We start from the raw sequence: 23,379 nt of genomic DNA, 5'->3' as shown, positions 1-23,379 counted from the left end.
GATGAATTCTGTAATATAATATGTGCAATTTTACCCAATGAATTGTTTGTTTACATTCAAGTTGTGATGCAATATTGTTAATGCATTATTATAGGAAAGTGCAAGAGGTACAGTACAAGCCTATTTCCACTGGGATGTTGATGATTGATGATGAGGAGGATATATTTTTTTTTAACTGCACGGTGACCCCAACAATTAACAGCATTAATTGACAGATGTTTTTCCATGATAATAGTAGGAGGCATGCAGACATTGAAGTTTCTCTATGAAAACAAACACCCTTGATCTTGCAGCTCCCAAGATAACGCCATCCAGAGTGAACGGAGGTGGTGGTGGTCGCTCGGAGCTTGTCATCACTTGGGAGGTAAAGTGAACACTACTAATAAGGATGATCAGCTTGATTGGTAAAGTCATACAGATTCAGCAAAGTGCACCAAATGATATGTTGAAATCAATTATGAATCGAACATAACCCATTCTCTGACTGCAAGTATGTTTCAGAGCATGCAGGTTGTGCCAATAGGTATTTTTACACTACTGAGCCCAACCAAGCTGTATTGAGCTGGCCTGGTTACGCATTCACCAAAGTTGTAAGAACCACGCTGAAGAGGACAATGTGAAAATGTTTTATACGAGCCAGAAAAGTAGTTCCGGTCTGCATGGCAGTATTAGAAGGTAGATGTGTATTATGTGAATGCACCGCTGTACATTTGTGTTTTCACCTCTTTCTGCAGCCTGTCCCTGAAGAGCTACAGAGTGGCCCAGGATTTGGCTATGTGGTAGCTTTCCGACCTCAGGGGGCTCAAGGCTGGATGCAGGCAGCAGTCACCTCCCCCGACGCCTCCAGATACATCTTCAAGAACGAGAGCATCGCTCCCTTCTCTCCGTTTCATGTGAAAGTGGGCGTGTACAATAACAAAGGGGAGGGCCCCTTTGGGCCGGTGGCCACCATCTACTCTGCAGAGGAAGGTACAGTACACTGCCAGACCCTGTTATTTATTTAGGGAATGAATAACGTGAAAATACATATATTTTTCTAACGTTATTGAGATGTTCTATATAACTCTAGAATTCTGAAATCCATCAATACCTCTACAGGGTTCAACACTGTAGAGTATTTTTTGCAAAGTTTAAGTGATGCCAGACCCAGCTGAGTACACAACATACCTATTCCATCATTCCTTTTCATTTCAGATGCTATATGTATAGTGAGTATAATAAGTCTACACCTTCCTTGGATTTATTCACATTTTAATGTGTTACAAAGTGAGGATAACATTGATTTAGTTGTACTTTTCTTGTCAGCGATCTAGCAAAATACTCTGTAATGTCAAAGTGGAATACAAATTTGAATAATTTTTTAAGATGAATGAAAATGAAACACTAATATACCTGTAACTCGGCCACTCAGGAACATTCACTTCTTGGTAAGCTACTCCAGTGTAGATTTAGCTGTGTTATTGTCCTGCTGAAAGGTGAATTCCTCTCCCGGTGTCTGGTGTAAGGCAGACTGAAGCAGGTTATCCTCTAGGATTTTTAAATGTATTTTAATTTAGCCTGTCCCGTTTCTTTTCATCCTGAAAAAGTTTACAGTCTTTGCCGATGTCAAACATACCTATACCATGATGCAGCCACAACCATGTTTGAAAATAAGGAGGCAGTTACTCAGTGATGTGTTGTTGGATTTGCCCCAAACATACAATTTTGCATTTAGGCCAAAAAGTGTATTCCTTTACCTTGTTTTTCATTACTTCAGTGCCTTGTTGCATGTTTTGGAATATTTTTTTATTCTGTATATTTGTATTATTGTTTTCACTCTGTCATTTAGGCCATTATTGTGGAGTCACTACAATGTTTTTGATCCATCCTCAGTTTTCTCCTATCACATCCATTAAACTCTGTAACTGTTTTAAAATCACAAATGGCCTCATGGTGAAATCCCTAAGCAGTTCCCTTCCTGTCCTGCAGCTCAGTTCAGAAGGACAACTGCATCTTTGATGTGTCTGGGTGGTTTAATACATCATCCACAGCATAATTAGAAACTTGAAAGATATATTTGATGTGTCATTTGTTATTGTTAACCATCTACCAATCACTGCCCTTCTTTGTGAGGCCTTTGAAAAGCTCTCTGATCTTTATAGTTGAAGCTGTGCTTGAAATTCAATGCTTGACTGAAGGACCTTACAGATGATGTATGTATGGGGGACAGAGGAAAGGGTAGTCATTAAAAAATCATGTCACCCCTATTATTTCACACAGATGGAGTCCATATAACTTATTATGTGATATGTTTAGCCAAATTTGACTTCTGAACTCATTTAGGCTTGCCTCAACAGAAAGATGAATACTTATTGAACGACTATAAAAAAAATGTTTTTAAATGTGTCAAATTTTTACTTCACTTTGACATTATGAAGTGTTTTGTGTAGATCAATGACAAAATATAAAAAAATTTAAAGTTAAAGAGGATGTAGACATTCAATAGGCACTTTATTTCTTATTGTCCGCTATCAGTAGTTACACATTCACTGTGTGTGTGTGTGTGTGTGTGTGTGACCCTAGAGCCCAGCAGAGCCCCGGGTAGGGTGCGGGCCAGGAGTGTGTCGGCATCGGAGGTAGAGGCCACCTGGAAGGCCCTGCCCTGGAGCAACAATAGGAGACGCATCCTGGGCTACGAGGTCAGAGCCCAAACACACTGGACATCATAGACATAAAATGGATAGATCTGACACTGCTTCAGTATTTCTCTTCGTACATGATCAATGGACTATCCAGTATTATCCCTCATTGAATTGTTACATTTATGTAAATTAAATCAACACCCTATCCTGTCTTAACAACTATCAGTTAGCGTACAGCCACACTGAGACGCATGAACATGGATGAAATCGTATATGATTGTTCGTTTTTGTCCGTCATTAGTACTCGAGTCAACTGTTTTCAGACGAGTTTTATCCGTCAAAAGTTTTTTTAGTTGTTTTTTATTTTTATCAAATGTTTTTCTATTTGGCATTTTGAATGATTATACAGATAATACAGACCGAACAGGTAGAGGGCAAAACATAAACGGATCCCCTACCAGATCAAACCTACCTCAACCCCCCCATGCTCCAACAGGACAAAAAAAGGATCCCGTACCAAATCTAACCCACAGCTTGCATGATATAGAATTTGACCAAATAACAAACAAAACAAAAATATAATCAAACAAAAAAGTAAAGAAGATTAAAAATAGGGATACAAATTCTAATTTGGGTTGGTTTATGTAGTTATGAAATTATCTGGGCCCATGTCTTCTACAAAGGATAGGAAAGGTTTGCTAGATATTATAAATGTAATTGCAGATCCCCTAACGGAGTAGCACATTTTCCCTAGCTTGAGATGTTGCGTAACTTCCTTTATCCAATGGCTTAAAGTAGATGGAAACTGATCTTTCCACTTCAATAGTAGAAGACGTCTAGCTAGAAGAGTGGTAAAGGCCAGCATGTTGCCCATAGCAACAGAGGGGCCTCCTGTGGTGCCACTCCGAATAATGAAATAAAGGCAGAAGTTTTTGTAGGTCTCTCCAGTATCTTTGAAAAAGAACAGAAAATTTACATCCAGAAATCTGTCAATTTCAGGCAAACGCCTTTGTGCATTTTTTGTTGTTGTCAGGCAATCAGCTCTGTTGTCATTCATCGGGCAACGGATGATTCCCATTGAAAAAGTATTGGCTCACTCCGAAATATTCTAACACAAAATCATAATGTGACCACGGCCTTAGACAAGCATATGAATACTCTGACGTGACAAACTATCCAGCCTACTCTTTCTTAACTTCTACCCGGTACAGCCCGAGGAAGATGGGTTCTTCTCTAGGGTTCATCCTACTGGGGAGTTTATGGCCAGTGTGGCTGTGCTTTAAAAATACAGTTGATTGATTTAATTGATGAGGAAAAAAACGTTTAAACATATCAGGGATGCTGACCTGTAGTGTTGACCGGTGTGTTTTGAACTGTAGCTGAGGTACTGGGGTGAGAGGGAGAGACAGGAGACAGCCAGTGTGATCAGGACCATGGGTAACCGGACGTCTGTGGTGATCAGAGGCCTGGAGGGCAGCAGAACCTACTTTATCTCCCTCCGAGCGTACAACAGTGCTGGGGTGGGCCCTCACTGTGCCACAGTCAATGTCACCACCAAGAAACCCCGTAAGTACAAAACCTACGTTCAAGGATACCTGCCTGCATCCACTCCATAGAGCCTCACCCCCCCAACCCCCTCACTTGAAAAAATAAATATTGACCCTGACTCGCTGTGTTTGAATACTTTTTGGACTGGAGACATTTTATTTGGATAGCCCATCTATAAATACCCAACAAACTATCAATAGACCATTACATTACATTACATTTACATTTACATTACATTTACATTTAAGTCATTTAGCAGACGCTCTTATCCAGAGCGACTTACAAATCGGTGCATTCACCTTATGACATCCAGTGGAACAGTCACTTTACAATAGTGCATCTAAATCTTAAGGGGGGGTGAGAGGGATTACTTATCCTATCCTAGGTATTCCTTAAAGAGGTGAGGTTTCAGGTGTCTCCGGAAGGTGGTGATTGACTCCGCTGTCCTGGCATCGTGAGGGAGTTTGTTCCACCATTGGGGGGCCAGGGCAGCGAACAGTTTTGACTGGGCTGAGCGGGAGCTGTACTTCCTCAGTGGTAGGGAGGCGAGCAGGCCAGAGGTGGATGAACGCAGTGCCCTTGTTTGGGTGTAGGGCCTGATCAGAGCCTGGAGGTACTGAGGTGCCGTTCCCCTCACAGCTCCGTAGGCAAAGAATCCATCAGATCAGCATCTACAGATGGACTATCCAAATGAAGGGTTCACGTTTTCTTTTCTTCCAGCCCCAAGCCAGGCACCGGTGAAGATCATATGGAACACCTCAAACTCGAAGGTCATCCTCAAATGGGATCATGTTAGAGCTCTGGAGAACGAGTCCGAGGTCACTGGTTACAAAGTACGGGAGTAAACACGTATTTCAACTTTTTTTCTTATTATTTATTAAATGATCCAGTATGTGCTAGGGTTATTCACCTATGTTGAGTTGTTCAGCACTTGAATGACTGAACAGACTGATTCTTATAAGCAAAGTATATAATAAGCATAGCAGTGTTTCTGACCACGACAAGGTTGATTCTCGTAGTGATTCCTATACAGTATGTGCACTCTAGGCTATGTTGTGCAGATCCACACTGTGTATGATTTGTGTTGTCACATCTCTCCAGGTGATGTACACACAGGACAGACACAGTCGTCCCAACGTGGTCGAAACCAACACCACGTCTCTGGAGCTGGCGCTACCGGTCAACGAGGACTATGTCATCCAGATCAAACCCTTCAGCGAGGGAGGAGAGGGGAGTAGCAGCAGACAAATCACTATTCCCAGGATAGCAGGTGGGACATTTTGCCTGACACGGTCAGAGCATTGGGCCAGTAACTGAAAGATTGCTAGTTCAAATCTCCATGCTGACAAGTTGAAAAATCTGCAGATGTGCTCTTGAGCAAAGCACTTAACCCCAATTGATCTAGAGTCGCCGTTGATAATGTCGGACCCTGGCCGTGTCCCCACTCTCTGAGGGTGTCTCACGGGGAGTTGGGATATGCAAAAACCACATTTCCAATTCATACTATGTGTATCAATACACACTTGTACATGTGTGAAATAGGACAAATATAAGCACCCACCAAATTATACAATTATTATGAGGGCCAACTGATTTAAATTTTTGCATGAGATCATGTAATAATTTGAATTGAAATGACTGAAATAACATTAGGAACAGAACAGAATTGATCTTTTTTTAACACAAGAGCAACATCATATCATTCATTACACATGTAAATCTTTAATTGGATTCAATGCAAACAAGTCCAGTATAATGGGCCCTTCTGTCTAACCATTATGATCCAAAATACAGTATAGCGGCGCCACCTCCTGATACATTTGAGCAATAACAACATGGTGGAAAACATTATTGCAGACAAGATGTGACAACCTCACTCATTATGTGTTTCAGGGTATTCTTAATTCAGTGCAGGGTTGAGGTCAATCCCACCTCAGTCAGTTCAGAAAGTAAACTGAAATTCAAATTCACATTTTCCAAAATGCATCTCTACGAGAAATGACATTACATTACCTCACGGGACAAAGTGTTAATAACAGACCTTATTTTTCCCAGTTAGTCATTAATATCTGTGTAATTATAATCTCATTTTAAGGTAATACTCCAAATATGTAATAGAGGGCTAACAATTCACCAACAGTATGGTAACAGGGATCTGTTTTTCCAAACTCCTCTAACCTTAAACCCTTTAATTCCAGCACTAGTTACATATTGCTTTCATGGTGCGTAACCGTAAATTGTTACCATACTATTACCATGTTAATACCACTTTCTCCCGTGCTGTAATGCAAAGTGCTAGAGACATTTGGGGAATTGGAATTTCAGTTTACCTCCTGAATTGAATAGGAATTTACCCCAACCCTTATTCAGTGTCTAGAATAAATTGAACTGCATTCTGAACAGCATATACTGTAAGAAACTCGTTAGATTTGACTGGTTTTATTGCAGGTTCAATGGCCATTGGTGCAGCCCCGGAGTTATCAGCGGTATCCATGGTCAATATGCTTGCACTCTATTTCACAGCCAGGACGTTCCTATGACAAACAGCTCCTGGACCACACTGCTTTCCATGAGGACACTGGACAAAGAGGCCAATGTATCTTCTTCCTCTAACAGATACCCCCTTTGTTGACAATATATTTCCCTCAAACCTTTCATGGGAGATATTGAAAGTCCAGCTTGGAAACTGTTACATAAGCAGTGTTGATAAACGCTGAAATTACGTTGTTGCCGCTTTCTGTCTTTTTAAAATGTTTTCCGTAAATGGATAATCTCAAAAGCGTTTCTTTATGAAGACAAGGAGATACGATGCACAAGAAGCTGTGTACGTTTCAGGAACCCCTGTGAGAGCTTGGGTCCCCCCAAAAGGAGACTGCTACTTTCTAACATAATTTGGATAAGGGTACAACTGGCGAGTTAAGATGCCGCTGACCCTGGACAGAGTGAAGGGAATTAACTCACACACATGAAATGAAGCTACGTTCAAGAGACCCATACCTGCAGTGATGATTGTCATTCCCTGAATCCTCAAAGACTGTATCTAGGACACCTACTGTACTGAAAAGATTAAGAAGAGAACCTTGTTTCACTGGTGACCCCTGCAACTACCAGGGCGTCTTGACAAACCTCGTTATGTTATGGCCTGGTTCGGGACCTATGTTCCTTTTCCTGGAAACTGCACTTACTCTTACATAAAATAAAATATAATATTATGTGCCATTTAGCAGACGCTTTAGTCCAAAGCGATTTATAGTCATGCGTGTGTACATTTTACGGATGGATGGTCCCAGGAATCAAACCCACAATCCTGCCGTTGCAAGCGCAATGCTCTACCAACTGAGCGACAGAGGACCACATATACAGTGCCTTGCGAAAGTATTCGCCCCCCTTGAACTTCCTTTTGCCACATTTCAGGCTTCAAACATAAAGATATAAAACTGTATTTTTTTGTGAAGAATCAACAACAACTGCGACACAATCATGAAGTGGAACGACATTTATTGGATATTTCAAACTTTTTTAACAAATCAAAAACTGAAAAATTGGGCGTGCAAAATTATTCAGCCCCTTTACTTTCAGTGCAGCAAACTCTCTCCAGAAGTTCAGTGAGGATCTCTGAATGATCCAATGTTGACCTAAATGACTAATGATGATAAATACAATCCACCTGTGTGTAATCAAGTCTCCGTATAAATGCACCTGCACTGTGATAGTCTCAGAGGTCCGTTAAAAGTGCAGAGAGCATCATGAAGAACAAGGAACACACCAGGCAGGTCCGAGATACTGTTGTGAAGAAGTTTAAAGCCGGATTTGGATACAAAAATATTTCCCAAGCTTTAAACATCCCAAGGAGCACTGTGCAAGCGATAATATTGAAATGGAAGGAGTATCAGACCACTGCAAATCTACCAAGACCTGGCCGTCCCTCTAAACTTTCATCTTATACAAGGAGAAGAGTGATCAGAGATGCAGCCAAGAGGCCCATGATCACTCTGGATGAACTGCAGAGATCTACAGCTGAGGTGGGAGACTCTGTCCATAGGACAACAATCAGTCGTATATTGCACAAATCTGGCCTTTATGGAAGAGTGGCAAGAAGAAAGCCATTTCTTAAAGATATCCATAAAAAGTGTTGTTTAAAGTTTGCCACAAGGCACCTGGGAGACACACCAAACATATGGAAGAAGGTGCTCTGGTCAGATGAAACCAAAATTGAACTTTTTGGCAACAATGCAAAACGTTATGTTTGGCGTAAAAGCAACACAGCTCATCACCCTGAACACACCATCCCCACTGGCAAACATGGTGGTGGCAGCATCATGGTTTGGGCCTGCTTTTCTTCAGCAGGGACAGGGAAGATAGTTAAAATTGATGGGAAGATGGATGGAGCCAAATACAGGACTATTCTGGCAGAAAACCTGATGGAGTCTGCAAAAGACCTGAGACTGGGACGGAGATTTGTCTTCCAACAAGACAATGATCCAAAACATAAAGCAAAATCTACAATGGAATGGTTCAAAAATAAACATATCTAGGTGTTAGAATGGCCAAGTCAAATCCAGACCTGAATCCAATCGAGAATCTGTGGAAAGAACTGAAAACTGCTGTTCACAAATGCTCTCCATCCAACCTCACTGAGCTCGAGCTGTTTTGCAAGGAGGAATGGGGAAAAATTTCAGTCTCTCGATGTGCAAAACTGATAGACATACCCCAAGCGACTTACAGCTGTAATCACAGCAAAAGGTGGCGCTACAAAATATTAACTTAAGGGGGCTGAATAATTTTGCACGCCCAATTTTTCAGTTTTTGATTTGTTGAAAAAGTTTGAAATATCCAATAAATGTCGTTCCACTTCATGATTGTGTCCCACTTGTTGTTGATTCTTCACAAAAAATACAGTTTTATATCTTTATGTTTGAAACCTGAAATGTGGCAAAAGGTTGCAAAGTTCAAGGGGGCCGAATACTTTCGCAAGGCACTGTATCGTTATATATGGACTGTTATATACAGTATAAATTATAACATTTTGAGCCAACATGGTTCCCATCCACCCAGCCTCATAATACTGGCAGCTGCAGTACAGTCAGCACCAAAATGGCTTCTGGTAGGAACTACAGTGTGGTGGAAAGCCGATAGATGGATGTCTTTTCTCTCCTCACCTTTCCCTCCATTACAAGTGCATAAATAGCCACGCTAAGCTGTGTGAGCCAATTTCTTGTACACTGTATGTATGAAATCCTCAGGTCCCAAAATGAGCCTTATGTCTATTATTGTTGTTTTTATTGTTATTATTATTACCGTGTTACTATTATTTATTATTCACATGTGTGTATCCAGATATTGTTTATTAGAAATTATCCCAATTTTATTAAATGAGAACATGGTTCCTATGGACCATTTTATGTTTGATCATTAGTGCTCAGATATGCCTTTTTTCTTATGTCTTTCATGATTTGCATTGTAAAAGAAGTGGCAGTGTTTATTGAGTTTTTCAAACATTGTGCATATTCCTACAGTCAACTGCTGTTTGGCATGAAAGTGGTCAATGTAAGTGGCTTGGAATATTTTAATGGATCAACCTGCTTTTAATAAACATAATGACATTTTGTTTGCTTCTTTTCTGAGGGGAAATGTGATCCGATCTAATGTATTATTATTTACCATAGCAATAGTGAGAATACAGATGGACAAGTTCAAACAATGTGTTCGAATGTTGGATGTATGGCATTTTGAAAAGTTAAATACAATACTCTTCAGAAGATATATGTTTGCTATATATTTGCCATGAAAAGACCAGTCTTGGCATTAGGGAAGTTATGTGAAATACAGTGCCACATTGTATAAATATGACGTTGAAGACCAGATGTAAATAATCAAACAAACCGTATACAAAGTATCCTGATATCATATGGTGGAATACGGATGCCACCACTCGGAAAAACATCCACAAGAAAAATGGTGATTCATAGACAGAGAACAGAGGATCTCACTCTCGTCGTGCTCTTTTCATTTAGTTTATTAATGTATGGAATGCAAGTTCACTGTACAGCAAAGACACAGCACCAAGCAATGGGGAGCAGCACAGAGCAAACATGATGTGAACTGAGTAGAGGAGGGCTATACAGATATTGGTGAGCTGAGCGGTCCGGGAGGGTTCTGAGGTCAGCCAGAAGTCATCCAATCAGGGTTCGGCACAGGGCGATGGTCTCGCCAACGCCTCTGATTAATAATGGCTGGTTTGATTACTTGTCCAAGTTGCCAGGTTACTTCAACATGTAGGATGAAGTTGCCCTTAGATACTGATCTAAGGTCATGATTAAGGTTAGGACTTGGGTAGGGTAAACTGATGCTAGATGCACCCAATGCAGACTGCCCGGCAAGCTATCTAGAGCTCATTGAAACTCTCTAGTGTACAGTAGTAACATTGCCACTTATCTGAAACCAATTTAATCCTCAGAATACTGTACAAAGGAATGAATGGCTGTTGACATTGGTTTCGCCACTCCTAACCCCCACATTGATTTTGCCACTGTGATTTGTAAAAGATATCAAAGATAAATGCAAAAACTTGGCTGTCTAATGAGATTCAACAGTTACACACCACACACCTGGTAACAGTTGAGTTATGTGTCCCAAAGCCAACTTTAACTTGTCATAATCGTAACATGGCTCAACCTATGATTTTTCGTCTAAATGCATTAACTCGGAGTAGCTTAGAGGGTTGTAAGAGGGTACCTGACAAGTAATACTCTGACAGGATATATACATTAGTCTTACCATATCACGTTTGTGACATTTTTGTTGGCTTTCTGGCACATAGTTCATCTAAAGTATATCCTCGATTACAAAACTGTTGGAAGTAGTTCCTTCATACAAATACAGAAGTGTCACTACTACCAAACATTATCACAGCACACTTTTCATACAGTAGGAAACATAGGCCATGGTATCCCTCACACACTCAAAATATAACCAGACCAAAACACACTAAAAGCAAATGAGGGATTGAGATACCAGGTATCACTGGAAAACTTTGCTTGAAGGAGGATAAATAAGGGCTTCTATTTATAATGCCATATAGCCACTGCAAGAGGCCTGGTAAATGTCCATATAAAACTTGAATCCATGTAACACACAGTAAGTCATCCCTGAAAATGGCATAAACGCCACCAGGATAAACATCATTAGCAATTACTAATGTCATGATAGTTGTTGTTAAATGTGTATGTAGATGGATGGAGAGTCTTATGTATGCCCCTTCAAGTGCAGTGATAGCACTTTACAGCACTCCTATTATTTAATGGAGTCAACCAAATGGTAACATGTTGTGGGACCTCGGGATTGGCAAACCCTCTGTTATCATGACTGAATTTGTTGTGTTATCTTTTTCCCCCCATTCTGAATTGAAAACACTGTATGCTAATAATACCTTCCATTTCCTTTTTTCCTGTTACAGAGTTTCATTTCCTGTAGATGGAGTCTACAGTTAGAACGGACATAATGCAGACCTTTTCATTTCACTGACATCTAGGCCGGGATTCAATCTGAGGCGCATTGTGGAACTCATGACATTTCAAGGTCATTTCCAATTGAGCAGACATTTTCAGCAGCGACAGTCAATGAGGTCTCCTCGGGACCGTTGCCTTTAAAGATCGAATACACAATAGGGGGAAACAGCGCCACTGCCCGCCCCGCGGCTATTGTTTTTGTTTTGTAGACGAAGCAGAGGTGGGGAGCACTGGGGGAGCGTCATGTGTCAAGAAAAACAAATGCAGTACATATAGTATGCCACTGTTCTATCGTGTGTGCAATGATGTCATGGGAAAAGTGTCTGTTGTTTGCAGTAACTTATTTGGTGTGGCAGTTTCACCATTAAGAATTTTAGTTTTAATGGGCGCATTGTCAACATCGCTCTAAAACGTGCCTCGGATTGAATCCCAGCCATAACCTATGTTGGACATTTACTGATGTACAGTTGAAGTCGGAAGTTTACATACACCTTAGCCAAATACATTTTAACTCAGTTTTTCACAATTCTTGACATTTAATCCTAGTAAAAATGTCTGTCTTAGGTCAGTTAGGACCACTACTTTATTTTAAGAATGTGAAATGTCAGAATAATAGCATAGAGTGATTTATTTCAGCATTTTATTTCTTTCATCACATTCCCAGTGTGTCAGAAGTTTACATACATTCAATTAGTATTTGGCAGCATTGCCTTTAAATTGTTTAACTTGGGTGAAAGGTGTCAGGTAGCCTTCCACAAACTTCCCACAATAAGTTGGGTGAATGTTGGCCAATTCCTCCTGACAGAGCTGGTGTAACTGAGTCAGGTTTGTAGGCCTCCTTGCTCGCACATGCTTTTTCAGTTCTGCCCACAATCTTTTTATGGGATTGAGGTCAGGGCTTTGTGATGGCCACTCCAACACCTTGACTTTGTTGTCCTTAAGCCATTTTGCCACAACTTTGGAAGTATGCTTGGGGTCGTTGTCCATTTGGAAAGTCCAAGCTTTAACTTCCTGACTGATGTCTTGAGATGTTGCTTCAATATATCCACATAATTTCCTTCCTCATGTTGCCATCAATTTTGTGAAGTGCACCAGTCCCTCCTGCAGCAAAGCACCCCTACAACATGATACTACCACCCCCGTGCTTCACGGTTGGGACGGTGTTCTTCATCTTGCCAGCCGCCCCCTTTTTTCTCCAAACATAACGATGGTCATTATGGACAAACAGTTATATTTTTGTTTCATTAGACCAGAGGACACTTCTCAAAAAGTACGATCTTTGTCCCCATGTGCAGTTGCAAACTGTAGTCTGGCTTTTTTATGGCGGTTGTGGTGCAGTGTCTTCTTCCTTCCTGAGCGGCCTTTCAGGTTATGTCGATATAGGACTCGTTTTACTGTGGATATAGATACTTTTGTACCTGTTTCCTCCACCATCTTCACAAGGTCCTTTGCTGTTGTTCTGGGGTTGATTTGCACTTTTCGCACCAAAGTACGTTCATCTCTAGGAGACAGAACGCGTCTCCTTCAAGCATTTGGAAATTGCTCCCAAGGATGAACCAGACTTGTGGAGGTCTACAATTTATTTTCTGAGGTCTTGGCTGTTTTCTTTTGATTTCCCCATGATGTCTTGTAAAGAGGCACTGAGTTTGAAGGTAGGCCTTGAAATACATCCACAGGTACACTTCCAATTGACTCAAATGATGTCAATTAACCTATCAGAAGCTTCTAAAGCCATGACATAATTTTCTGGAATTTTCCAAGCTTTTTAAAGGCACAGTCAACATAGTGTATGTAAACTTCTGACCCACTGGAATTATAAGTGAAATAATCTGTCTGTAAACAATTGTTGGAAAAATGACTTGTGTCATGCACAAAGTAGATGTCCTAACGGACGTGCCAAAACTATAGTTTGTTAACAATACATTTGTTGAGTGGTTGAAAAACAACTTTTAATGACTCCTAAGTGTCATTATGTAAACTTCCGACTTTAACTGTAGCGAGCTACTGTGATATTTCATACTGCCTTAAGGTCTCTTCTACTTTGCATAATACTATAACATTGTATCTATACAGTAGGTATTCTAGTGGTTTAATTTAATTTCATAATGAATGTCTTTATCATGCAAACATTATCTAAAATACTCATTTCATTTGAAAGGTAGCTCATTTGGCATACTTAATAAGGTTCTAATGTGAATCTCTTAATATGTCCTACTGTAGATAGCCACAGTATAACAGCAGAAAGTGACTGTATCTCTAACGGTTGGAAGGGGACCTGACCTTGGATCATTTTAGAACAGCAACATGCTCAGAATTTATACTTTCACAATTTTTATAAATACCCAACAGGCACATTCTATTGATCAGAGGTTCATAAGCACTCCATTTATATACATACAAATGTCTACACAGATCAACTTCAATAACAAGTAAACCATCATCATAATACAGTAACGTCAATTGTGTTCTTAAAACAAAAATGCCCAATTGCAAGAGTTCAAGGTAGGGTCTGCCAAGATGTCAGCCAAATGACCGAATTGTGGGTTAAAGAAAAAGCAAGATATCTTGAAAGATTATTTATCCGAGAGAGTTTCAATAGCTCTTCTCCTCTGTTGAATGATGGTGAGGATGTGCCATTGCAGGAAGAAAAGTTAAACTTTGACCTTTCTGTGTTAGCTGTGGTGCCCCTTTCTCTACTCTGGCACATTTGGCATCGTCGAGTTAGTGCCACCAAACCAGCGCCGCGATTTACGGACCTCGCTGGTGCAGAGTAGCCTACTGTTCTCAAATCTCCTGCAATCTGTGTATCCTCTGGCATTCCCATAACCATTCTCACTGTTACAGAAATGGGCCAAAGCACAGTTATGGACTTTGCTGGTTTAGCGAGTATATAAAACTAAGGGAAGGTTTTCCTGTTCATGAAAACCTGCTTTACTGCATGCACGTCAACAGTACTGGACCTACAACTAATGGATACATGTACGTTCTTTTTCTCTTGACAAACTACGTAGATATGTAAGCACACTAGATTTAATCAAGATCCGCATTATAGCGCAATTCAAATATAAAGGTAATTTACAATTGAGCCGACATACTGTTTGCAGCGTTTACAGATAATGTAGTCTCAGCAAATCCGGGAACATTGCCTTTAAATTTCAATTGTGCTTCACTGCCGATTTTCTGCTGTCCAGATTTAATCTAGGCCTCAGCAGGCATTAGAGTTGGATCTGAGGTCTAGAATGGTGGGTGGAATTGACTTAGTAGGATGTTGGACCACATTGTAGTCCTATAGTCTGCCAGATTATCTCATACTAAGTACCCCTGTAATAAAAATGTCCTGCACTTCAAGTGTGGCATTGGTGTGGGTTGTGACGGCAGTGAGACTCTGAAGTGATATGATGGGATGAGCACATCAAAGAGACAACAGCTCCTAAGATTTGGATCCACTTGACATTCAGGCAAAAACCTTCCCATTTAATTTCCTTAGAGGATACTTTGCAGAGGCAAGCCGAGAACAGTTTGGTGGTCTAGATAGGATACAGCTTATATCAAATTAATCTCGCCCACCAGCTGGCTCTCTCTCTGTCGACGGTCTGGTTTCCGAGCACCTCAGAAAAGGACTTGACTGGAAGCCTATGGCAGGAGCGGAGAAACAACCACTGGTTTTAATTGGCTGATCTCTCAGTCCATCACCATTTAGTGCAACCCTTAGAACCTCCCCGTAATTGTGCTGCATTCGGGGGGAGAGTATTGTTTTTGTGTTTGTGTGTAACAAAGCTATGGCTAGCTGTTAGCATGAACGTCGATATGTTCCTACTACCTGGGTTATGGGGAGTTATTTCCATGGTGCACCATGACAAATACTTTTCCCCCTCGATTTGGAACCACATCTCATAGTCGTGTGATTTGCTCAGAATTTGAATTGATTATCATGCCACTAAGTAAATCTACACCCCTTCACAGTCGCACACTGTTGCCAGGCTCTATGTTCCAGAAATTCGCACCTGGGGACAAGTTTTATTATGTGCATTTTAGCTAACCCTAACCTTAGCCTAATTCTCCTAACCTGCTACATTAATTATCCTAACCTATCTAGTCAAAACCCAGTTGTTTGGCTTGAGTGTTGAGACCAGTGCAGACAAGTGTACTAGGTGTAGACTGAAACTTTCCAGCAGTGAAACAAGGAATTCTGGCATTATTTTGTCATTCAACCTGTTATTTCTTAGTACCAAGACTGCCATCATTTATGACATTTCCATATCTAGCCATCCATGTCTGTATTTCACCTTGTCTAAATACCAGGCTGTTACCATGGTTACTTCATGGCTATCATTCTGAAAGAAGTCGCTGTAAAAAAAGACGCAATAGTCTCTACCAGACAGAATGTTGAATAAAATTATATTTAAACATACTTTACCGGTTGTCTTTTTGGTGGTTGGAAGTGGAGATAAAATGGCCACAGGAAAGTACTATTAGCCCAACTTTCTGGGGCGCCGGTAGGTATATGACTATGTCGGCTTGTAATTCCGGTGAGTATTTTCAATCATGTGATGCATTTCACGTGATGCACAATATGTAAACAAATGTTGTCAACCGAAGCACGTTTCCTCGTAATCAGCTTGAAGTGTTTGCCGTTCGGTCTGTGATTAGGTTCAGACAATTCGTTTAAGTGTTTGTCTCGTGCAAATTGAGTCAGTATTGAAAATACAAACCGGAAATATACAGACCAGCGTACTGAAGGTCGGGTTGATAACGTTCCCCATGGATATGCTGTATCAGATTACCTCCGACATAGGAAAAATAATAATTGGACAACAGGTAAAGTGAGTTGAAGTGTTTTCAACATTTTGACTTGTAATGTGATTGTTCGGGAATGCTGAGCCAACATGCTAGAGACGAGTATGTAAGTATTTCACTCTCAGATTCTAAGAGGCTATATTTCACCATATCACCGCCAGAGCGAAGATTCATAAATAAAGGGTTGGATTTAAAGGAGTCCTGTTACTATGGTAGACATCAGGGAAGTATATGGGTTGGCCCAGTGGGCAAGAGTAGTAAGGGTGAGGGATTGAAACGTGTGTGGCTGTGTGTCGGAGCCCCACTAGCAGTGGTCAGGGTGGTACAGCAGTGTGGTTGTCTCAGGTAGCTCAGGCACCAACAGGTCTGCTCCCGAGGGGGGCGCTCATTTCCCAGGAATCAGGACTATAGGAGAGATGAGACAGTTCATTGTTTAAAGCAGGGATGGGCAACTTTGATGGGGATGGGGCCACACAAAATCTGAACTCATAATGAGGGGCCGCAGTTGCCCCCCCCCCAGGCTCTAATTCTACCTTGATTACTACAAGCCTAGATACTAACTTACCAATCTAAAACATGTTAGCTGACATGGGCTAATTGGTGACGGTCAGTGACTGACATAACAAGATGAAAACTGTTGATGCACAACAACCACATTTCAAAATTGCACCTTGTGTATTCTATTATTCTACCTTGCAACAGTAACAGTTGAGACCCCGACTGAGTTCCCTACCCCCCGCGAAATGATCCGAGGGCCTTCAAATGGGGTGGCCGCCAGTTGCCCATCCCTGGTTTAAACTATGACACCAGATGAAAGGAACTACCAACCTTTCATGCAGAGAGGTTATGGAGATTCGATTCACAATAGAAACCTGTCATTGTTTAAAGTTTTGAAGACCCCTGTACCTAAGATGTCCCATGTGGATCCTCAGTGGATGATTCTGTTTCCTTGACAACTACTGCCTTGGTGACCAACATGTCCGGATGCTGTTGCTTGGCTTCCTGTATCGCAATAGCGAGGGCCTGTGAAGGAACAAATGATATGACATTAATGTCAACTGCTTACTATCTAGAGTCTGGTGTATGTCAAGTAATGAATACTCTATGAGCACTTTTAAGACGACACATCCCCTGCTGTATCTATGGCTTATAGATTAATGCGTTACAGAGGTCATGTTGCCCTTAAGCTGCAGTCTGCTCACCTGCTCCTGGTCAACATCATCATCTCCTGTGATTATGATCCTCTTCTCAATTCTGGTCTCTGAATAGCCCCCTTTCACCGTCTGGAACACACAACACATTTCTTTGGAACATTTGCCAAATTGAACACACCTTTGCTGTTGCTTATACCTCTACAACTAGAGAAAAGGTGTGTGCAATTTGGCAAACATTATAAGATCAATGGAAACCAATAATACTGAAGGTACTGAATACGTCAGACCATTTGACAATTGTTGATACCTTGGTGACATGCGTGGTTGCAGAGGTAACATTCTCAGTAACAAGTACTGGAGATCCAGAGGCCTCTCTTCCCAACGTACACATGTGCACCTGTCAGGATGTCAGGACACATGGGGGAAGCATTAATGACATCATGATCATACATGGACACAATCAGTTCAAATACATGTGAATTTGAGAACCTGGTATTTAAAATATTTGTTATTTTATTTGAGTATTTGAATGGTTGTTATAATAATTAATAATAATAGTCTGCCAAATTGTGTTTGACAGGATTTTCAAATACTATTTTCAAATACCTGGGTTAAATTGATGGGAGTGTATTTAAATCGTTGTATTTGAGTTTTTCAAGTACTAGTGTATTTCCAAATAAATTCAAATATTCATTCCAATATTCATTCCACCACTAGCTTAATACTTACATTGAATGTATGTGAAAGTAATTGAGATATTTGAAACCCAGGTCTAATGGACACACATGCACACACGCATGCAGATACACACAAACAGACACGCCTATACATTATATACATTAAATACATACAGTGCATTCGGAAAGTATTCAGACACCTTAAGTTTTTCCACATTTTGTTATGTTACAACCTTATTCTAAAATTGATTAAATACAACATGTTCCTTATCATTTTACACACAATACCCCATAATGACTTTTGGTTTTTAATATAATGGTTTTTTAGAAAGGTTTGCAAAAACAGAAATACCTTATTTACATAAGTATTCAGACCCTTTGCTATGAGACTCAAAATTGAGCTCCGGTGCATCCTGTTTCCATTGATCATCCTTGAGATGTTTCTACAACTTGATTGTCCAATCTATTGGTAAATTCAAAAGATTGGACATGATTTGGAAAGGCACACACATGTCTATATAAAGGTCCCACAGTTGACAGTGCATGTCAGAGCAAAAACCAAGACATGAGGTTGAAAGAATTGTCTAGAGAGCTCCGAAACAGGATTGTGTTGATGCACAAACCTGGGGAAGAGTACCAAAAAATGTCTGCAGCACTGAAGGTCCCCAAGAACACAGTGGCCTCCTTCATTCTTAAATGGAAGACGTTTGGACCACCAAGACTCTTCCTAGAGCTGGCCGCCCACACAAACTGAGCAATCAGGGGAGAAGGGCCTTGGTCAGGGAGGTGACCAAGAACCCAGTGGTCACTCTGATAGAGCTCCAGAGTTCCTCTGTGGAAATGTGAGAACCTTACAGAAAGACAACCATCTCTGCAGCACTCTACCAATCTGCCCTTTATAGTAGAGTGGACAGATGAAAGCCACTCCTCAGTTAAAGGCACATGACAGCCCATTAAAAGTTTACCAGAAGGCACCTAAAGAACTCTCACACCATGAGAAACAAGATTCTCTGGTCTGATTAAACCAAGATTGAACTTTTTGGGCTGAATGCCAAGCATCACGTCTGGAGGAAACCTGGCACCATCCCTACGGTAAAGCATAGTGGTGGCAGCATCATGCTGTGGGGATGTTTTTCAGCGGCAGGAACTGGGAGACTTGTCAGGATCAAGGGAAAGATGAACGGAGCAAAGTACAGAGAGATCCTAGATTAAAATCTGCTCCCGAGTGCTCAGTACCTCAGACTGGGGCAAAGGTTCATCTTCCAACAGGATGACGACCTTAAGCTCACAGCCAAGACAATGTAGGAGGGATTCGGGACAGGTCTCTGAATGTCCTTGAGTGACCCAGCCAGAGCCCGGACTTGAACCCCATCAATCTTCTCTGGAGAGACCTGAAAATAGCTGTGCAGCGATGCTCCCCATCCAACCTGACAGAGCTTGAGAGAATCTGCAGAGAAGAATGGGAGAAACTCGCCAAATACAGGTGTGCCAAGCTTGTAGCGTCATACAGAGGAAGACTCAAGGCTGTAATCGATGCCAAATGTGCTTCAACAAAGTACTGAGTAAAGGGTCTGAATACTTATGTAAATGTGATATTTCATTTTTATTTTATACAACTGCACAAATGTATCAATCTGTTTTTGCTTTGTTATTATGGGGATTGTGTGTAGATTGATGAGGGGGGGAAACTATTTAATCAATTTTAGAATAAGGCTGTAATGTAACAAAATGTGGAAAAAGTCAAGGGGTCTGAATACTTTCCGAATGCACTGTATATACATATTGAACAGAACAATACAAACATACTTATACATAGATACACAGTCAGGCATACACATTCAAATGATTTGATACACTCTAAAACATCTAATTCTAACAATCTCATTCAAACACAGAGGGAGAAGTAGATTTACAATCTGTGTGCTGGAGTTAAAATTGGACAGGTCAGGTAATAATGTACTCACAGGGGAAACACCTTCTGTTGTTGAATAAGAAGTCTCGCCTATACTGCTTACAGTCACACCATGATCCTGAAAAAGACAGAAAACCCGATGTGATGCCCGCTCATGGTTTGAATGTCAGACCATTTTATGATCAGTCGAGATATAATGCATTATACTCTCTGTGCTTTCAAATCATTATAGGAATGTATTATAAGGATGCTGTAACTACTTATGAGCTATTATGATGTTATAGGAAGTGTTATAAATTAACTTATTAGGCATTATATATACACACTACCGTTCAAAGGTTTGGGGTCACATAGAAATGTCCTTGTTCTTGAAAGAAAATATAATTTTTTGTCCATTAAAATAACATCAAATTGATCAGAAATACAGTGTAGACATCGCTAATGTTGTAAATGACTATTGTAGCTGGAAACAGCAAATTTTTAATGGAATATCTACATAGGCGTACAGAGGCCCATTATCAGCAACCATTACTCCTGTGTTCCAATGGCACGTTATCTTAGCTAATCCAAGTTTATCATTTTAAAAGGCTAATTGATCATGAGAACCCTTTTGCATTTATGTTAGCACAGCTGAAAACTGTTGTTCTGGTTAAAGAAGCAATACATCTGGCATTCTTTAGACTAGTTGAGTATCTGGAAAATCAGCATTTGTGGGTTCGATTACAGGCTCAAATTGGCCAGAAACAAAGAACTTTCTTCTGAGAGTGTTACCCTGACGGTAGGACCGCAGAGATTTGGGGTCGTACCGAATACTGAAATGTTGTTAACTTTGAAATTACTTTAGAAAAACATAAAACCTTGATAGAGAAGACTAATAGCATATTAACATGCATTTTCTACAATTTAGTCAGATACTATAAATGGCTGATGTGTTTTTATCACATGAAAGCAACATTTGCATTTGTCTGTAGCCTACAGAAGTTTGTTGTTTGCAATTATAATGTCCAAGTTTGATATTGCCTAGTTGGTTGACTGGTCAGTCCATAAATCTGAGGTCTGTATATTTGAGGTTCTACTGTAGCATCTATTTACCTTTTCTCTATCTTTATACCTAACGAGCAATGGCCACTACCTGATCAACTATACCAGATCTCCATCGAAAATGCTTGTCTACCTGATCTGTAAACTCCACGATGGTTGTAGTGACCTCTGACCCATTGGGCTGTGTCTCGACCTTGACATCGGTCTTCCTCAATGCGTGGCTGGCGACAACGCAACTAGCCTCTCTGCTCAGAGCTGTCATGGGGGACACGTAAGTGGTCTCTCTGACTGTCTGGTCTCTGTCGATCTTGACCTCAGTCTTCCTCAGTGCATGGGAGGCGACGACATCACTAGCCTCCCTGCTCAGCGCTGTCATGGGGGACACGTAAGTGGTCTCTTTCTGTGACTGGTCTCTGTCGATCTTGACCTCAGTCTTCCTTAGTGCATGGGAGGCGACGACGTCACTAGCCTCCCTGCTCAGCGCTGTCATGGGCGACACGTAAGTGGTCTCTTTTTGTGACTGGTCTCTGTCGATCTTGACCTCAGTCTTCCTTAGTGCATGGGAGGCGACGACGTCACTAGCCTCCCTGCTCAGCGCCGTCATGGGGGATGAGTAAGTGGTCTCTTTCTGTGACTGGTCTCTGTCGATCTTGACCTCAGTCTTCCTTAGTGCATGGGAGGCGACGACGTCACTAGCCTCCCTGCTCAGCGCCGTCATGGGGGATGAGTAAGTGGTCTCTTTCTGTGACTGGTCTCTGTCGATGGGAACTGACCTCTTTGGTTTTCTGGGCACAACAGGCTTTGGGGAAAAATACAGAATAATAACTTCCATTGCTCAAATTATATTTGAGATTCAGCACTCATTACAAGCCATCTGTTTGTAAAATATTTTAGAGAAAGCGTCTTTACATTTACTGAAGGCATATGGGCCAGCACTTTCCCATCATTTTGTCATATGAAAGATCAGTGAAATCCAGCATAAACTTCAAGAAGACATGAATGAGCTGTAATGGTACTCACATTACGTTGTCAATGTTAAACTTAGTCAATTACTGTTAATGATGTAGCGATTTGTCTACTAAGGCTTACTTCAGCTGTTTTGACCTGTAGACTCGTTACTTATTCTAAGAATAAAATATGTTCCTGTAAATGTAAACCTTTAGTGAACTATCACTTCAAAGACCTACCTGGACCCAAACTGTCCATTTGCTTGTGTACTTTACCTCATGATGTCGGACGTCTTCGGTGTGTAGCTGCTTGGTAGGAGGGCTGCTGCTAGCCCCGGTGAGAGGAGCCGAGACGAGAGGTGGTGGGGTTCCCTGCAGGTCGATACTCAGGCTGAGGCCCACGTCAGGTGACATGGGCCTCTCGCCCAGCTCCATCATGCCCCTGGAGAACTCCTCCATGCCCGTATGGAGGTCCATGAGGACAGTGAAGTCCACCTCGGCCTCCAGGCTGGACGTAGAGCTGACTGTGATGCTGGAGCACTTGCGCTCAATGCCCAGGTGGGTTTCCTTCAGGTACAGGGTCTCGTGGTCTTGGTCGTCCTCTGACACTGAGCCCAACCGCCGCTCCCACGGCTCCCTCTGCAGGTTAGATTGAGGAAGACGGACAAGAGAATGAAAAAAACATTGTCGGCTCAATACAAGGGACTTGATATAAAGCTTTTTTCACCTGTGCAAAAAAATATATACTTAAAAGGTAAAACAGAAATATCAAATAATCATTCAAACATGAGACTTTTAGGTAAAATGAACAGGCTCATATTTTAGCTTTGAAGGAGTTGAACATGCTTAAAAGTTTTTCGCACATAGAATAAAACTGACTCACCATGGCTTCGTCAAAAGGCTCCTCGTGAATGGCAGGTGTAGGAGGGGTCTCCTGTAGAAGAAAAATTAGGTTTGAACGATTGCAAAGCCAATTTGAATGAACCTAAACCAACTGTAAAGAACAGCCATGAACTGTACACACATGAATATTGGCATCGTCCTTCTGACTGTCATAGAACAAGAACATTCCCAGAGAGAATTCAAGGGTCTGCATTGTCAATGAATGCAGTGACATCACCTTGGGGTTTACTCTTTACTTCAGTACAACGCTGGCAAAAAATATTCCCAAACA

General features: G+C 41.1%; 3 protein-coding genes across 12 annotated transcripts in view; 2 read left to right on the top strand and 1 right to left on the bottom strand.

Annotated features, from left to right (window-relative positions):
* LOC124031961 (contactin-4-like) overlaps positions 1 to 7,575 on the top strand; it is a 53,109-nt gene extending 45,534 nt beyond the window's left edge. Inside the window, exons 12-18 of one of the 2 annotated variants that reach the window (XM_046343830.1) lie at positions 294 to 364; positions 735 to 969; positions 2,563 to 2,678; positions 4,001 to 4,187; positions 4,890 to 5,002; positions 5,271 to 5,439; positions 6,618 to 7,575. In XM_046343830.1, the coding sequence (XP_046199786.1) occupies positions 294 to 364; positions 735 to 969; positions 2,563 to 2,678; positions 4,001 to 4,187; positions 4,890 to 5,002; positions 5,271 to 5,439; positions 6,618 to 6,709 (983 nt within the window). In that variant the 3' untranslated portion in view covers positions 6,710 to 7,575. The remainder of the gene's footprint in view (positions 1 to 293; positions 365 to 734; positions 970 to 2,562; positions 2,679 to 4,000; positions 4,188 to 4,889; positions 5,003 to 5,270; positions 5,440 to 6,617) is intronic. The other variant, XM_046343829.1, reaches the window with a different exon arrangement.
* Positions 1 to 23,379, top strand: part of LOC124031958 (neural cell adhesion molecule L1-like protein) — a 364,252-nt gene that overhangs the window by 135,823 nt on the left and 205,050 nt on the right. The window lies entirely within an intron of this gene.
* si:dkey-178k16.1 (protein 4.1) overlaps positions 13,549 to 23,379 on the bottom strand; it is a 102,693-nt gene continuing 92,862 nt past the window's right edge. For both annotated transcript variants that reach the window (XM_046343827.1, XM_046343828.1), the window contains exons 15-22: positions 23,089 to 23,139; positions 22,482 to 22,844; positions 21,392 to 22,057; positions 20,270 to 20,335; positions 17,936 to 18,025; positions 17,677 to 17,757; positions 17,381 to 17,497; positions 13,549 to 16,879 (exon numbers count right to left, since the gene is read on the bottom strand). In XM_046343827.1, the coding sequence (XP_046199783.1) occupies positions 17,381 to 17,497; positions 17,677 to 17,757; positions 17,936 to 18,025; positions 20,270 to 20,335; positions 21,392 to 22,057; positions 22,482 to 22,844; positions 23,089 to 23,139 (1,434 nt within the window). In that variant the 3' untranslated portion in view covers positions 13,549 to 16,879. The remainder of the gene's footprint in view (positions 16,880 to 17,380; positions 17,498 to 17,676; positions 17,758 to 17,935; positions 18,026 to 20,269; positions 20,336 to 21,391; positions 22,058 to 22,481; positions 22,845 to 23,088; positions 23,140 to 23,379) is intronic.

The sequence above is a fragment of the Oncorhynchus gorbuscha genome, linkage group LG03 (assembly GCF_021184085.1).
Source record: "Oncorhynchus gorbuscha isolate QuinsamMale2020 ecotype Even-year linkage group LG03, OgorEven_v1.0, whole genome shotgun sequence".
Lineage (NCBI taxonomy): Eukaryota > Metazoa > Chordata > Actinopteri > Salmoniformes > Salmonidae > Oncorhynchus > Oncorhynchus gorbuscha.
The sequence above is the reverse complement of the archived record's forward strand: the minus strand, read 5'-3'. Positions and strand labels throughout refer to the sequence as shown.